This window comes from Saccoglossus kowalevskii, chromosome 19 (genome assembly GCF_978046115.1).
Source record: "Saccoglossus kowalevskii chromosome 19, keSacKowa6.1, whole genome shotgun sequence".
In the NCBI taxonomy this organism is placed as follows: domain Eukaryota; kingdom Metazoa; phylum Hemichordata; class Enteropneusta; family Harrimaniidae; genus Saccoglossus; species Saccoglossus kowalevskii.
Window position 1 is genome coordinate 24,202,789 of NC_140659.1, and position 19,318 is coordinate 24,222,106.

The window sequence follows — 19,318 nt, forward strand, 5'->3', positions numbered from 1 at the left end:
CGGAGGATGGCGCGTGACCCTTGTTACGCAGGATGTAACAAACAGTTCAACTCATTTGTTGAGCTCACTACCTAAGACGCGTTATTTGTTCTATTGCGGATTTTTTGTGATTCTAACTTATAGTTCATGCGCGTTCTTACGTTCCTATGTTCTACCTGTACGTTATAACACTTTCTTCCCTGCTATCGATAAAGAGCCATTGCTCGAAACGTCTAGCTATTTTTAATAGTTATTTAGGACTACGATTACCAAATATTATCTTCTATATATCATATTTATCAGTCCGAGCAGCGTTTATTTATTTATAAACTACTATTATGAAATCAACAAACAGTTCAACTCATTTGTTGAGCTCACTACCTAAGGCGCGTTATTTGTTCTATTGTGGATTTTTTTGTGATTCTAATTGATGGTTCATGCGCGTTCTTACGTTCCTATGTTCTACCTGTACGTTTTAACATTTTCTTCTATGCTATCGATAAACATGTAGCTATTTTTAATATTTATTTAGGACTACGATTACCAAATATTATGTCTCGTCTACCGCTTGTTTTATCCCTAGTGTACTTTCTTGCAGTATATGTTCGTAGTGAAATGTACGAACAACCGCCTCCCAATCTGCCATTGGATGACCCAAGTCCTGACGTACCCGATAACGACGATGTTTACGAAGTGGATGGTGGGATCGATAAGCGTAGCGCAAGTATGAATCTTTTTTTTTATGTGTCATTGGGTTTCATATTGCGCCTTTCCCTCAGTAAATGAAAACGATTCAAATGAGTATCATTCCTTCAAAACAGGCGAAATCTGCGTATTATTTTCAATTAGTTTAACAAATAAAATTGTTCATATATCTTTGCATGGTACCATAAAATGACATTTAGATACATACATGGCACAAATCATGTTTTGCCATGACCCAGCCAATCTACCATCAGTATATTGCACGTGTATTGGCTTAAAATTATGGTTATAAGCATACTCGCTTTCCCTAAATTTATTTTGTTCCTGATCTACTAGGATCCGAATTTCTAGCGGATCAATGAAAAACTTGTTATTTTGTACTTAAAAATAACAGGAAAAAAAATTGGTGTAATTGTAAGCCGACACAGAACCCACCCAATTTGTGTCACAAAAATATAAGATGATTTGATGATTTTGACACGTTTTAAGTATGCATTTTTATATGTGAATAAAACGTCCAACGCGATTCTAAATACTTCGAAAGTAAGATCACAACCGCAGAACAGGATATTACCAAGGAACAAAACATTATTTTCCAACCGACTGATGACTGCCAACTTATTGGTTCGTATAGGTATGGTAGCTGACGTTTATTTTACATAAAATATATTAGTCCAATACAGTAAATTTAAATTGTTGGTAGTTAAAATGGATAACCGACGACTAAATCTTACGGTCGGAAAAGAATATATGGTGGCTTTCGTACGCAGTACCACCGCTAATTACGTATCCCTGTTTTACCTTCCTGCAGTACATGTTCGTAGAAAATTGTACGAGAAACCGCCTCCCAACCTGCCCAAGGATGACCTAAGTCCCGATGTACCTGATAATGACGACATTTACAATGTGGACGGTGAAATCGATAAGCGTAGTACAGGTATGGGTCGTTTAATATACGAGTCACCATGGCTGTTCTCTAAACACATTCTGGCCAAAAAAAACACGACCTCAAAACCGGTTTCATCATTTGAATACTCATCGAGCGACTCGACTCTTCATAAGTTTTGCCCAATTTTTATACATTGACAGATAATTCAGAAGGACAATCAAATTGATATGTCGTATAAAATTGTTTATTGTCCTTCTAGGTTTCGATTATGCTGATGCTCTGTCGGCGTCAGTGGAGTTCTTCGAAGCTCAGCGTTCAGGGCCAGTGCCCGAAAACGGACGAGTGCAATGGCGTAAACCAGATGTTGCACAGTATGACAAGGGTGTGAACGGAGAAGACCTTAGCGGGGGCATGTATGATGGTACGTTGTATTCAGTTTACCCACATACACAAATCATCATGAACGAATTGACCTATTAATTCACGCGTACTATGTACGTGTACTATAGAAATTCATGATTTAGTTCTCTGTATTAAAGCGCGGCAGTCGTCGCGCTGTGCATGTGCGACATTTGTTTTTCCCACAATCCAATGCACTCTTCTAATGGAAATCACAAGTATGAGGTTGTGCCTGGGTGCTAATTTCACTAATTACCACCGGTCACTCCTTGGATACGTCCAGCCACCTAAAATACCCAATTAAAGCTTCGTAACGTCCCAATTTGTACTCTTTGATCTGTGCAACAGTCAACGCCATATTTGTTTATATGAGACCCATATATCTCGCGCATGCGTGGCGCGACGACTACCGCCCTTTAAACTAAATAACTTCAATAATCCGTTACATACATATTTTACATAAAAAAGAACTTCATTACGTCACATTGAAATAAGACAAGCCAATTCACGTAACTTGATTTAAGGTAGCGAGACTATTATTTGTGTTGAAAATTACGATTTTCACATTTATTTATCAATTGATGAAATGCACTATAAACTTTCATATGATAAAGTCAACATAACATAGAATGTCCTGTAAGTTGGTTAAAATGTATATTTTCTGAAGGGGAGCAAGGCAGCCTCAGTAGTGTTTTCCAAAATCAACAATACAGGTTTAATCTGTGTGCCTATAAGTTTCAAAGATAAACTCAAGACAAAGCAATGTTAGAATGTGTTATCAGTAGCTATCTGACACACAATGAGTGTTTCCAAACATTCGAGTGGTTTGTCTCTGCCCCTGTTTGTTTCACAGATTAGTCATTTGCATATGAATGTGTCAGACACAAGGTCACACAGCCACTGAAAAAAATCATTGATTTTGGTGTTTTCATATGCCGAATTTATCCAATTATAGCTATCCCATTCCTTTATTGTTTTGGTTTCTAATAGCCTTACACATTTGGATGCCCCTACACATGGTAAAACAGACCTTGATGGGAAAACAAATTGATTGTGCCGATAAACAAGCTTGAAAATCTTTGCTGTTACTTCATGGACGTTTTCTAGGAGTTTATGTTTTTCAAAATACAAGGTCTTTAACAAAAAATAACGTATACTTATTGTCGTCGGATTAACACCAAATTTTCACAGCTTTAAGGTGACAATGAGAGGAACTTGAATGTGTCCAGACAAACTATTTCTTCGATTATTTACAAACGAGTTGTGGTTTGAGTTGGGGGCAATGTGACTAAAACAGTAATTGAAATTCAGCACACTATTTTTTAAAACGCGTTGCTTGAATAAAACTGACCAGACACATTCAATTTACCAGACTATTGAACAACTAGGAAAAGTGAAAAAAATATTTCTTATCGCCAGCGTAAATGCGTAATTATTTTTTTTACAGAAAAAGTAATTTTTCACCTTTGATTGAGTAACGCGTCGTAGAATGCAGATACGGGCATGCAAAATACACTTGTGAAAAGCTTGAAGTCTGGCGATTCTAAAAATATATACTTTCCTGGGTCTATTTGTAGTCATTTGGTCACAATTAGAAGATGAAAACAAGTATGCAAATAATAGTCTCGCTACCTTAATTGTATGATAAAGAAAAACAACAAAATATGTATATGATGTCATCATTCAGCGCGTTCAGCAACTGATTTTCAAATATCAGCCCTAAATAATGATATTCTTGATGCGCTCAAAGTAACAACTTTCGCTTATATTTTACCAGACCTGATGATCCATCCAAACAGTAATTCAATTCTACAGCACATTCAGTTATTAGCGCGCACTAATCCTTCTATTCCGTTTATCTGTTTCACAGCTTTTACAAACGCAATGAAACTAGGAAACCGTATTTATGTCTTCGCAAATCATCGTGTTCTAATTGCATAAACGATCGCTGTTCCTTAACTGCGAATATTTGCCATAATATATAAAATAAGAAGAAAAAAAACAGACCATATTTAAAATAAAATTATTATCACTGAATAAGAAGCGCGAATTTTAAACAAATACACAATTTCATTAACTGGATTTAAAATAATGAAAAGACACAATTTATTTTGTTTCTAAATTTAGCTGGTGATCACATCAAGTTCAACCTTCCAATGGCCTGGACTACAACTATGCTCGCATGGAGTTACATCGAATTTGAAGATGCGTATATTGATGCAGGGGAAGACAAAAACACCAGGGACCTTTTAAAATGGAATTGTGACTATTTCATAAAGTGTCACCCCAGTCCTGATGTGTTTTATTATCAGGTGAGGCAGTCAGTTTGAGTGCATATTTGGTAGATACCATGAGGGCGTACGACACGAAATCTCTTTGCTGTAAGTTGCGCCCTCTAGCATCGGAGTGCTTGTGTGACGTCACATGACGTAGATTGTGACAAATCCATTTCAGGTAGAAACTCGCAGTACTCATGCATTTTTCTATTTGGAAATGACATGACAACAGATTAAAAACAATAACAACGCTTTAAAATGGCGTCCTTTCATTGACGTCACGGAAACATGTGCATTTCCCAAATAATTAACATAATAATTCCATGTAAGTACTAAACCTGACTGGTTGAAAACTATCGTGACAGAAACTAGTAACCATTTTATTTACATCCACCCACCACCAGGTCGGCGATCCTAGTATTGATCACAGTCAATGGAATCGACCAGAAAACATTTCATCAACACGACCATCATACCGAATAGAGGACTCTGGTGCTGACGTTGCAGGTGAAACAGCAGCTGCTTTGGCTGGATGCGCCAAAGTTTTCGAACATTTCGGTAAGTAATAATGAGTCGACAGAGCTGCAATAAAATAGACAATTTACTCGTATTTTTATATGGATATAACTGAGTTGCCCGACTTAAAACCTGACTTGGAAGTATACCACGCCACAATCTGCTTATCCTTCTTGTGACACAACGTGTCAATGGCAATAAATCGCATTTTTATTTCAGAAAATTACCATCCTTAATACAAACTCCGTTTTTCTTATTACAAAAAAAAAAACGACATACAAAACGCTATAATTCACGAAACACTGAACGAATTACTTAGCAATAGGCATAAGTAGCTAAATTAGAATCGAAATACAGTAAAAGATTTATGTTATGAATTTGATTCTACCTAGTCCAGAGGACAGACCAATGCGCCCACCTTCAAATGTGACTGTTCGATATAATGCTATATGCTGTCTTTCCTTATTTGTTTGTTTGTAGCTCGAATTACATTTACTAATGCCAGACTACAAACACTGACAAACTAAACTGTAATTATTTATTTCGTACTTTTTTTTAGATACAAACTACGCGTCAGAGTGTGAACATAAAGCAAAGTCTCTCTTCATGTTTACACTAAACCATCCAGGACTGTATCCCCCAACTATATATTACAAGTAAGAAGTGACTGTGTTTGTTTTTCTGTAGTTCCTTTTTTAATCATTAGTATGTATAATACTATGACAGAACCCCACACCCTCCCCGTGGCTTTCGTTGCGTATGGAAGTTATTTTCACGAGTGATGCGGTGTATCCTGCGGCCGTACTTTCACGAGCGAAGCGAGTGAAAGTACAGCAGAATACACCGCATCTCGAGTGAAAATAACTTCCATACGCAACGAAAGCCACGGGGAGGGTGTGGGGTTCTGTCATAGTATGTATAATACTAATGTAGTATGTATAATACCAGTTATTTTATGTATAATACTAATGTAGTGTGAATAATACTCGTTATTTTATGTATAATACTAATGAGGTATGTATAATACTAATGTAGTATGTATAATACTAGTTATTCTATGTATAATACTAATGTAGTATGTATAATACTAATGTAGTATGTATAATACTAATGTAGTATGTATAATACCAGTTATTTTATGTATAATACTAATGTAGTATGTATAATACTAATGTAGTATGTATAATACTAGTTATTTTATGTATAATACTAATGTAGTGTGTATAATACTCGTTATTTTATGTATAATACTAGTTATTTTATGTATATTACTAATGAGGTATGTATAACACTAATGTAGTATGTATAATACTAGTTATTTTATGTACAATACTAATGTAGTATGTATAATACTAATGTAGTATGTATAATACTAGTTATTTTATGTATAATACTAATGAGGTATGTATAACACTAATGTAGTATGTATAATACTAGTTATTTTATGTATAATACTAATGTAGTATGTATAATACTAATGTAACATGTATAATACTAATGTAGTATATATAATACTAATGTAGTATGTATAATACTAATGTAGTATGTATAATACTAATGTAGTATGTATAATACTAATGTAGTATGTATAATACCAGTTATTTTATGTATAATACTAATGTAGTATGTATAATACCAGTTATTTTATGTATAATACTAATGTAGTATGTATAATACTAATGTAGTATGTATAATACCAGTTATTTTATGTATAATACTAATGTAGAATGTATAATACCAGTTATTTTATGTATAATACTAATGTAGTATGTATAATACCAGTTATTTTATGTATAATACTAATGTAGTATGTATAATACTAATGTAGTATGTATAATACCAGTTATTTTATGTATAATACTAATGTAGTATGTATAATACCAGTTATTTTATGTATAATACTAATGTAGTATGTATAATACTAATGTAGTATGTATAATACCAGTTATTTTATGTATAATACTAATGTAGTATGTATAATACTAATGTAGTATGTATAATACCAGTTATTTTATGTATAATACTAATGTAGTGAGTATAATACTCGTTATTTTATGTATAATACTAATGAGGTATGTATAATACTAATGTAGTATGTATAATACTAGTTATTTTATGTATAATACTAATGTAGTGTGTATAATACTCGTTATTTGATGTATAATACTAATGTAGTATGTATAATACTAGTTATTTTATGTATAATACTAGTGAGGTATGTATAACACTAATGTAGTATGTATAATACTAGTTATTTTAAGTATAATACTAATGTAGTATGTATAATACTAGTTATTTTATGTATAATACTAATGTAGTATGTATAATACTAATGTAACATGTATAATACTAATGTAGTATATATAATACTAATGTAGTATGTATAATACTAATGTAGTATGTATAATACTAATGTAATATGTATAATACTAATGTAGTATGTATAATACTAATGTAGTATGTATAATACTAAGGTAATATGTATAATACTAATGAGGTATGTATAATACTAATGTAGTATGTATAATACTAATGTAGTATGTATGATACTAGTTATTTTATGTATGATACTAATGAGGTATGTATAACACTAATGTAATATGTATAATACTAACGTAGTATGTATAATACTAATGGGGTATGTATAATACTAATGAGGCATGTATAACACTAATGTAGTATGTATAATACTAGTTATTTTATGTATAATACTAATGAGGTATGTATAATACTAATGTAGTATGTATAATACTAGTTATTTTATGTATAATACTAATGAGGTATGTATAAAACTAATGTAGTATGTATAATACTAGTTATTTTATGTATAATACTAATGGGGTATGTATAATACTAGTTATTTTATGTATAATACTAATGAGGTATGTAAAACACCAATGTAGTATGTATAATACTAGTTATTTTATGTATAATACTAATGTAGTATGTATAATACTAGTTATTTTATGTATAATACTAATGTAGTATGTATAATACTAGTTATTTTATGTATGATACTAATGAGGTATGTATAACACTAATGTAATATGTATAATACTAATGTAGTATGTATAATACTAATGTAGTATGTATAATACTAATGTAATATGTATAATACTAATATGGTATGTATAATACTAATGTAGTATGTATAATACTAATGTAGTATGTATGATACTAGTTATTTTATGTATGATACTAATGAGGTATGTATAACACTAATGTAATATGTATAATACTAATGTAGTATGTATAATACTAATGGGGTATGTATAATACTAATGAGGTATGTATAACACTAATGTAGTATGTATAATACTAGTTATTTTATGTATAATACTAATGAGGTATGTATAATACTAATGTAGTATGTATAATACTAGATATTTTATGTATAATACTAATGGGGTATGTATAATACTTATGTAGTATGTATAATACTAGTTATTTTATGTATAATACTAATGAGGTATGTATAACACTAATGTAGTATGTATAATACTAGTTATTTTATGTATAATACTAATGGGGTATGTATAATACTAGTTATTTTATGTATAATACTAATGAGGTATGTAAAACACTAATGTAGTATGTATAATACTAGTTATTTTATGTATAATACTAATGTAGTATGTATAATACTAGTTATTTTATGTATAATACTAATGTAATATGTATAATACTAATGTAGTATGTATAATACCAGTTATTTTATGTATAATACTAATGTAGTATGTATAATACTAATGTAGTATGTATAATACCAGTTATTTTATGTATAATACTAATGTAGTATGTATAATACTAATGTAGTATGTATAATACCAGATATTTTATGTATAATACTAATGTAGTGTGTATAATACTCGTTATTTTATGTATAATACTAATGAGGTATGTATAATACTAATGTAGTATGTATAATACTAGTTATTTTATGTATAATACTAATGTAGTGTGTATAATACTCGTTATTTTATGTATAATACTAATGAGGTATGTATAATACTAAAGTAGTATGTATAATACTAGTTATTTTATGTATATTACTAATGAGGTATGTGTAACACTAATGTAGTATGTATAATACTAGTTATTTTACGTATAATACTAATGTAGTATGTATAATACTAATGTAGTATGTATAATACTAGTTATGTTATATATAATACTAATGAGGTATATATAACACTAATGTAGTATGTATAATACTAATGTAGTATGTATAATACTAATGTAACATGTATAATACTAATGTAGTATATATAATACTAATGTAGTATGTATAATACTAATGTAGTATGTATAATACTAATGTGGTATGTATAATACCAGTTATTTTATGTATAATCCTAATATAGTATGTATAATACTAATGTAGTATGTATAATACCAGTTATTTTATGTATAATACTAATGTAGTGTGTATAATACTAATGTAGTATGTATAATACCAGTTATTTTATGCATAATACTAATGTAGTATGTATAATACTAATGTAGTATGTATAATACCAGTTATATTATGTATAATACTAATGTAGTATGTATAATACTAATGTAGTATGTATAATACCAGTTATTTTATGTATAATACTAATGTAGTGTGTATAATACTCGTTATTTTATGTATAATACTAATGAGGTATGTATAATACTAATGTAGTATGTATAATACTAGTTATTTTATGTATAATACTAATGTAGTGTGTATAATACTCGTTATTTTATGTATAATACTAATGTAGTATGTATAATACTAGCTATTTTATGTATAATACTAATGAGTATGTATAACACTGATGTAGTATGTATAATACTAGTTATTTTATGTATAATACTAATGTAGTATGTATAATACTAGTTATTTTATGTATAATACTATTGTAGTATGTATAATACTAATGTAGTATATATAATACTAATGTAGTATGTATAATACTAATGTAGTATATATAATACTAATGTAATATGTATAATACTAATGTAGTATGTATAATACTAACGTAGTATGTATAATACTAATGTAATATGTATAATACTAATGAGGTATGTATAATACTAATGTAGTATGTATAATACTAATGTAGTATGTATGATACTAGTTATTTTATGTATGATACTAATGAGGTATGTGTAACACTAATGTAATATGTATAACACTTATGTAGTATGTATAATACTAATGGGGTATGTATAACACTAATGTAGTATGTATAATACTAGTTATTTTATGTATAATACTAATGAGGTATGTATAATACTAATGTAGTATGTATAATACTAGTTATTTTATGTATAATACTAATGGGGTATGTATAATACTTATGTAGTATGTATAATACTAGTTATTTTATGTATAATACTAATGAGGTATGTATAATACTAATGAGGTATGTATAATACTAATGTAGTATGTATAATACTAGATATTTTATGTATAATACTAATGGGGTATGTATAATACTTATGTAGTATGTATAATACTAGTTATTTTATGTATAATACTAATGAGGTATGTATAACACTAATGTAGTATGTATAATACTAGTTATTTTATGTATAATACTAATGGGGTATGTATAATACTAGTTATTTTATGTATAATACTAATGAGGTATGTAAAACACTAATGTAGTATGTATAATACTAGTTATTTTATGTATAATACTAATGTAGTATGTATAATACTAATGTAGTATGTATAATACCAGTTATTTTATGTATAATACTAATGTAGTATGTATAATACTAATGTAGTATGTATAATACCAGATATTTTATGTATAATACTAATGTAGTGTGTATAATACTCGTTATTTTATGTATAATACTAATGAGGTATGTATAATACTAATGTAGTATGTATAATACTAGTTATTTTATGTATAATACTAATGTAGTGTGTATAATACTCGTTATTTTATGTATAATACTAATGAGCTATGTATAATACTAATGTAGTATGTATAATACTAGTTATTTTATATATATTACTAATGAGGTATGTATAACACTAATGTAGTATGTATAATACTAGTTATTTTACGTATAATACTAATGTAGTATGTATAATACTAGTTATGTTATGTATAATACTAATGAGGTATGCTTAACACTAATGTAGTATGTATAATACTAGTTATTTTATGTATAATACTAATGTAGTATGTATAATACTAATGTAACATGTATAATACTAATGTAGTATATATAATACTATTGTAGTATGTATAATACTAATGTAGTATGTATAATACTAATGTGGTATGTATAATACCAGTTATTTTATGTATAATACTAATGTAGTATGTATAATACCTGTTATTTTATGTATAATACTAATGTAGTATGTATAATACTAATGTAGTATGTATAATACCAGTTATTTTATGTATAATACTAATGTAGTATGTATAATACTAATGTAGTATGTATAATACCAGTTATTTTATGTATAATACTAATGTAGTATGTATAATACTAATGTAGTATGTATAATACCAGTTATTTTATGTATAATACTAATGTAGTGTGTATAATACTCGTTATTTTATGTATAATACTAATGAGGTATGTATAATACTAATGTAGTATGAATAATACTAGTTATTTTATGTATAATACTAATGTAGTGTGTATAATACTCGTTATTTTATGTATAATACTAATGTAGTATGTATAATACTAGTTATTTTATGTATAATACTAATGAGTATGTATAACACTAATGTAGTATGTATAATACTAGTTATTTTATGTATAATACTAATGTAGTATGTATAATACTAGCTATTTTATGTATAATACTATTGTAGTATGTATAATACTAATGTAACATGTACAATACTAATGTAGTATATATAATACTAATGTAGTATGTATAATACTAATGTAGTATGTATAATACTAATGTAATATGTATAATACTAATGTAGTATGTATAATACTAACGTAATATGTATAATACTAATGAGGTATGTATAATACTAATGTAGTATGTATAATACTAATGTAGTATGTATGATACTAGTTATCTTATGTATGATACTAATGAGGTATGTGTAACACTAATGTAATATGTATAACACTAATGTAGTATGTATAATACTAATGGGGTATGTATAATACTAGTTATTTTATGTATAATACTAATGAGGTATGTATAATACTAATGTAGTATGTATAATACTAGTTATTTTATGTATAATACTAATGGGGTATGTATAATACTTATGTAGTATGTATAATACTAGTTATTTTATGTATAATACTAATGAGGTATGTATAACACTAATGTAGTATGTATAATACTAGTTATTTTATGTATAATACTAATGTAGTATGTATAATACTAGTTATTTTATGTATAATACTAATGTAGTATGTATAATACTATTGTAACATGTATAATACTAATGTAGTATGTATAATACTAATGTAATATGTATAATACTAATGAGGTATGTATAATACTAATGTAGTATGTATAATACTAATGTAGTATGTATGATACTAGTTATTTTATATATGATACTAATGAGGTATGTATAACACTAATGTAATATGTATAATGCTAATGATTTATAAGATACCTTACTTATCGTCATACAAGGCGAACTAAAACTGACACAGACAAACAATTTTATCAGTTCGGCCAAACCATGAAACTTTTTCCAATCGAATAATTCTAGAAAAATAAGTAGAGTATAATATAGTATAGTATAGTATTAGTATAATACTAGTTATTTTATGTATAATACTAATGTAGTATGTATAATACTAGTTATTTTATGTATAATACTAATGTAGTATGTATAATACCAGTTATTTTATGTATAATACTAATGTAGTATGTATAATACTAATGTAGTATGTATAATACTCGTTATTTTATGTATAATACTAATGAGGTATGTATAATACTAATGTAGTATGTATAATACTAGTTATTTTATGTATAATACTAATGAGGTATGTATAATACTAATGTAGTATGTATAATACTAGTTATTTTATGTATAATACTAATGAGGTATGTATAATACTAATGTAGTATGTATAATACTAATGTAGTGTGTATAATACTCGTTATTTTATGTATATTACTAATGAGGTATGTATAACACTAATGTAGTATGTATTATACTAGTTATTTTATGTATAATACTAATGTAGTATGTATAATACTAATGTAGTATGTATAATACTGGTTATTTTATGTATAATACTAATGAGGTATGTATAACACTAATGTAGTATGTATAATACTAGTTATTTTATGTATAATACTAATGTAGTATGTATAATACTAGTTATTTTATGTATAATACTAATGTAGTATGTATAATACTAATGTAGTATGCATAATACTAATGTAACATGTATAATACTAATGTAATATGTATAATACTAATGTAGTATGTATAATACTAATGTAGTATGTATAATACTAATGTAATATGTATAATACTAATGAGGTATGTATAATACTAATGTAGTATGTATAATACTAATGTAGTATGTATGATACTAGTTATTTTATGTATGATACTAATGAGGTATGTATAACACTAATGTAATATGTATAATACTAATGTAGTATGTATAATACTAATGGGGTATGCATAATACTAATGAGGTATGTATAACACTAATGTAGTATGTATAATACTAGTTATTTTATGTATAATACTAATGAGGTATGTATAATACTAATGTAGTATGTATAATACTAGTTATTTTATGTATAATACTAATGGGGTATGTATAATACTTATGTAGTATGTATAATACTAGTTATTTTATGTATAATACTAATGAGGTATGTATAACACTAATGTAGTATGTATAATACTAGTTATTTTATGTATAATACTAATGGGGTATGTATAATACTAGTTATTTTATGTATAATACTAATGAGGTATGTAAAACACTAATGTAGTATGTATAATACTAGTTATTTTATGTATAATACTAATGAGGTATGTATAATACTAATGTAGTATGTATAATACTAGTTATTTTATGTATAATACTAATGTAGTATGTATAATACTAATGGGGTATGTATAACACTAATGTAGTATGTATAATGCTAATGATTTATAAGATACCTTACTTATCGTCATACAAGGCGAACTAAAACTTACACAGACAAACAATTTTATCAGTTCGGCCAAACCATGAAACTTTTTCCAATCGAATAATTCTAGAAAAATAAGTAGAGTTGTGAAAACGGTGCTCCGAAACTATTCGTAAAACGATCGAAACTGATTTTGAATCTTGTGTAACGAACTCCCAAACTGTACTGAAATGCTTGAATAATCTGTGCGTGAATCGTTGAAGTTAATTATAAAAACGAATTATTTCTTTTGATATAAATATTTAACTGTAGATCAAACGGGGCCTGGGACGAGGTTGCATGGGCCGCCATCTGGTTATACTGGTTGACCGGCGACGAGTGTTACCGACAAGAGGCAGTTAGCTTATACGACTCGAAAAAACTGCACGGGAAGTCTTACGCATACGGATGGAACGACAAGCGAGAGGGACTCAAGGTATGGTTGAGCATGACAATCCGTTATGGCCATTGTTACTTTTTTGCAATTTTCACAGGATATGTTCAGAAACTGTTTGCCTATGTATATATAAATGTACTTCATCTTTTCAACCCATATTGTTCTCAAACATAAATGCAAACATTATCGTAAAATAATGATTATTTAAAAACAATCTGTCCAACTAAAAGGTTTTAGAAAATGTCAAGTTAGATTAGAACACCTTACCATTTCGATCACCCATGATATGCGCATGCGCAAAAGCCCAACCTAGCCAGCCTACCGAAATAATTAATGGTCTGTCTTGATTAGATGGAGTTGTGTTTTGACACCATAGTTTGTCCGCCATTTTGATGTATTTTTTTCTGTATTTCCTTTGTCAATTGTGAACAAAACATCATTTGCCACTTGCTACAGAATATATTTAAAGATTATGAAGGTTTGCTTCGTAAAATGTGACAAAAATTGACATTTATATTCAATAAGGTAAATACTAAATGATATTAGTGGAAATATTTCAAATAGTTCGACCCATTGTTATCGGTATCCATAAATATACCAGTATCCGTCCCACGGTTGATGCTTCTTCACACATGTCTAAGTGTTCGTGTTCTTATCTCAGCTTCTAATGGGCTACATTCACAAAGATATTGATAAAGACCTTAAAAAGAAATACTGGGGCCATTTCAAAACATACATGAATGGTTGGCTGCCGGGTGGAACTGTGACTTACACGCCTAAAGGTCTTGCATGCAGGGATGCATGGGGTTCTCTGCGATGGGCTGGTAGGTGACTTTATTTCACTGTTATATGTGCCGTCACATTTGTAGTCTGGTTGTTGATAGAATGAAGGTCATGTTTTGTTCTCGTATGTGATTTTGAGTTCACACAATATCATTCATTTCAGACAACGTACCATGGTATCTTAGGAAAATGAATTCCAAACTTATAGAATTATAGAATATTACTATTGTTAGCCTTCAACGGAAAGAGTCTGTAAAGTCTGTCGTGCTAATTTTGTTGACGATGAATATCATTTTCTATTGATTTATCCAGCCTACAACACGTTAAGACGAGAGTTAATCCCCGTACATTATTCTTTCCAACCAACTGTTGATAAATTTCAAATGCTTGTACGATACAATAATATTCTACGATATTCTACGAAATATTTGTATGTTTGTGTTCAAAGCATTTGAAGCCAGGAAACAAATGTTAACAAATTATTAATATCATATTCTACTTGTGACCGTTACTTTTTAAGTATTGTTTTGTAGTGTTTGTACATGGACTGGTGGCCTAGGAAAGCAATAAACTTATTATAATCTGCATACACCTGTTTGTTGCATTTCAGGTAACTCGGCTGCCCTAGCAGTTATTGCATCCCATTACGGAATCAGAGCACCCGCATACAGGAATTTCGCCAAGTCACAACTGGACTATATTCTTGGTTCCTCCGGGCATAGTTTCGTAGTAGGATTTGGCGAAAATCCCCCAACTCGTCCCCACCACAGGGGAAGGTAAGAACACGTGGCATGGTTACAGCGAGACAGCCAAGGGGTGCTTTAAAAAAATAATGACCAATTTATATATCCACTTAAAATTAAAATCAGAGTTTCCCTCCAGCTGACAGTTTGACAACTCTCCTTAAACTTAATTCTCAAATGTTCCTTCTATCCACAACATTGTGTCCCTTCTATAAATCTCTTCAAATGTGCCATATCCCAGAGACTGTGGCAGGCCTCTGAGCTCTCAACATTCACATGAACCCCTCCATATGAACCCTACTCTTGAGACTTTAGCCCATTGATGCTTCGTAAAATTCACCTCCCAAGATGGTGTTTATAAGATACCTGATTTCGCTCTTTCTGATCAAATAACCCTACCACTTACAGATGCAAGAAAAAGAGCATATAATTAATATTTAATTAGTTTGATATTGTATGTTGAAGAGAAAATTCGATTACAATTATAGCACTTATGACAGTATCCGTTCGATGACAAATGAAATCACTCATACGAGTGTGCAGTAACGATTCCTATTGTACATAGCAAAACAATTAGCGCGAATGCCTATTAGAGCAATGCATTAACGGGCGTTCGGTTATGTGCTGTAAGAACGTTTTTAATTCATAATAAATAACACGTTCTCGTCACGTCACAACCACAGCAATATATTCACTACGAAATTGATAACAATAAACATGTATTCATTCCCACCGTGTGTTTCTATATAGCTCCTGTCCCGTGATCACCGAGAGATGCACTAACTCCAACAGTTTCAACTATGATGGTCCGAATCATCACCTACTGCGCGGGGCTATGGTAGGAGGTCCAAACTGTTCAGATGGTTGGAAGGACAACCGCAAAGACTACGTTAAGAATGAGGTGGCGTGTGACTACAACGCAGGTTTCCAAACCCTCGTAGCAGGTACTTATATATAGGAATATATTTTACAATTGCTGAATTTAAGCTTGTCCCGCTATGATCAAACCCGATAATAATTGACGGAACCCTAACCTTATAGTTCCAGAGGATCAGTGCATGTACAACACGCTTAGAAACATTATTTAGATGGAATTGAGAGAGCTCTGCGTAGCGATATATTTTCAAATAAAACATCTTCCCTTTTCTAACAGCTATTTACTTCTTTCATTTGCCAGGTGTACAAAGCTTGATATTGAGAGGCATACTAGTTTAACATGGAATTCACGACCAGATTCGAGTTTTTTACCGTTATCACATCGACATAGTTTTTGAATAATAATTATTGCATTGGACTCGTATAGACTTTATTCATTGTAAAATATAACTTCTAGTAGCATTAGAATAAATATCATGAAAACAATTTACCAAATATGCATTTATTTGTTGACTGGAAGGTGGGTCACGTTGTGATGATATAAATGGATAATCAAATTAATTTTTGATGTGTAGTTGTTCATTATTCAAACTATCCCGTTGTCGGAGACTTGCTATTATATTACAAGAAACAAACGAGTAAATACAAGTTGTGCTAGTACATCATAAAACGTTCACCAATCTGAGTCATTTCTACGTCTCAGTGACACTTCGTTACTAGAGGGCGCGATTATTAGACTGGTGTATTGCATCATCAGTTTGGTCATAACAAAGTGAATGTCATAATAGTACGCACTGGTTCATATTATACATATGCTGTGAATATTTGCCCTATTTACATACAAACATTATTCAAATAAATAACAAATATGTCGATGGGCTTATATTTTTTTGCAATGACGAAATGAACAATATGAGCAATAACAAATATTCATTAAATTATTAGTTTCAAAGTTTGGTACATAGGGGCTAGACAATTAATCCCTAATGTATACTATGTAGTGGGGACCAGTAACTTCCTGTGTCGAAGAGAAGTCAAATCCGTAGTCTGCCAAACGAGTTGATCTCCCACGGTTACACTGTCCCAATATTTAAATAAATTGTCTAATTTTGAATGATATCCAATTACAAATCTCTCTTGCAACAAAATATTGATATCAACTCTAAAATTAATTTGAGGTTTTGGTGACGTTGGACAATAGTGTGACATGTTTGTATCCACGTAAATTGTGAAATATCGTAGATGTTTAAAAACATGAACTTTTCGGTTTCAAAAATTCATTTGCCAACGACTTTAAATCGTGCTCTGGTGCGCCTGGAAAGTCGCCCTTATACTCCTACACAAGAACAAATCGTTAATATTAGTCACGTAAAAGTCTCATCACACGAATATATCTATGTAACATTTATTAATTTAACAACTTTTTTTAAAACAGATTATAATATTTTTGGCAGAACTCCAGGTCTCAACCCAGCTGAATTAATGAACCACTAAAAAAATAAGTGGATTCCCTATAAATTAACATACCTGTATTACGCAGATGTCAATTTTAACTAGGTAAGTCACACGAATCACTGAATTTGACAGATTTCTGCCATAGAAGTTCATGCTTTTTAAATGAAATATCGCCCCAATAGCGGAACAAATCACAAAGTCCCCACATCGATGCAACTTGTTACCATTGAAAAATGTCATGTGTAACACACTCCCTCTAGAAAAACAAAACTTTTAACCAATTTATATAAGTGGCGCCACCTACCCCATAGCTATTCTATCAAAACCACAGACTACACATTCAATTTCTCAAAAAAACAAAAAACAAAAACAAAACAATGACTGGTCATATATGGTAGGACGTAAATCTTAATTAAAGATAATTCTCAGGTTATACACGCCCATGTTTGTGTCATAAATATAACTAACTATTATACCATAGTACATCCATAAACCTTGTCGTCTACCAAGAGTAGAACAGCCAGCATGGCCTAAGTGTCGTCCGACCGCCCGACAAACAAACATCCCATCACAACTCTAAGGGGGGTCTCCTATGCACCGTGTCACATAGAAACAAAACACCAGTCGGCATTTCTGAGCTCGAAATAAAATGTTATTCTCGGCAAACCAAAGTAAATCTAAACAGTATATCTACTGATACACAGTACCATGGCTTCAAACACCATTACATACATATCGAAACAGCACAGCAAAACACTCCTCAAGTCCCATGCCTTGTTAAATAGTAAGGTTGTGTAATATATAAGCGTTAGTAAAAGACAAATACAACATTGATAATATCTCACAATAAATACACAACTACATGTCTCCATTCTGACATCCATCAACTGATGGCTTAAACTGTGAAAGTGGTACATGGCCGACTATATTATCTTGCAGAAAATGACTCGTAACCCGACTTCCGAATCCGTAAAACTGTGTAAAGCGACTATTGCTAAGATAATACGGTGGTAGCTGTTTCCTGGGATGGCGTATTACTATTTTCCATTGTATGTGCAGGGATCAAACGCATTTCCGGCTCATTACTCAATTATGTGCTTGTGATAAAATTCGCGTTTGTCATTCACACTAGACTCACTAATAAATGTATCTGATTCCCTCTCGCCGTGG

At 30.0% G+C, this 19,318-nt stretch overlaps 1 protein-coding gene across 1 annotated transcript; it reads left to right on the plus strand.

The window, feature by feature from the left end:
- Nucleotides 1–531: 531 nt before the first annotated feature.
- On the plus strand, nt 532–17,188 carry LOC100374001 (uncharacterized). Its single transcript, XM_085493759.1, has 11 exons — nt 532–703; nt 1,496–1,621; nt 1,833–1,994; nt 4,100–4,284; nt 4,653–4,806; nt 5,324–5,420; nt 14,168–14,330; nt 14,953–15,115; nt 15,685–15,850; nt 16,568–16,761; nt 16,995–17,188. Exons 1-11 carry the CDS (start codon nt 532–534, stop codon nt 17,030–17,032), a joined length of 1,620 nt encoding a protein of 539 aa, XP_085349885.1. The 3' UTR covers nt 17,033–17,188.
- The last annotated feature ends 2,130 nt before the right edge of the window (nt 17,189–19,318 follow it).

Bases quoted from the DNA above. Each gene is read 5' to 3' on its own strand.
- LOC100374001 (XM_085493759.1), top strand. From the start codon at position 532: ATGTCTCGTCTACCGCTTGTTTTATCCCTAGTGTACTTTCTTGCAGTA. The intron at 1,622-1,832 runs GTATGGGTCGTT...TTGTCCTTCTAG, and splicing joins AATCGATAAGCGTAGTACAG to GTTTCGATTATGCTGATGCT. The intron at 16,762-16,994 runs GTACTTATATAT...TTCATTTGCCAG, and splicing joins TTTCCAAACCCTCGTAGCAG to GTGTACAAAGCTTGATATTG.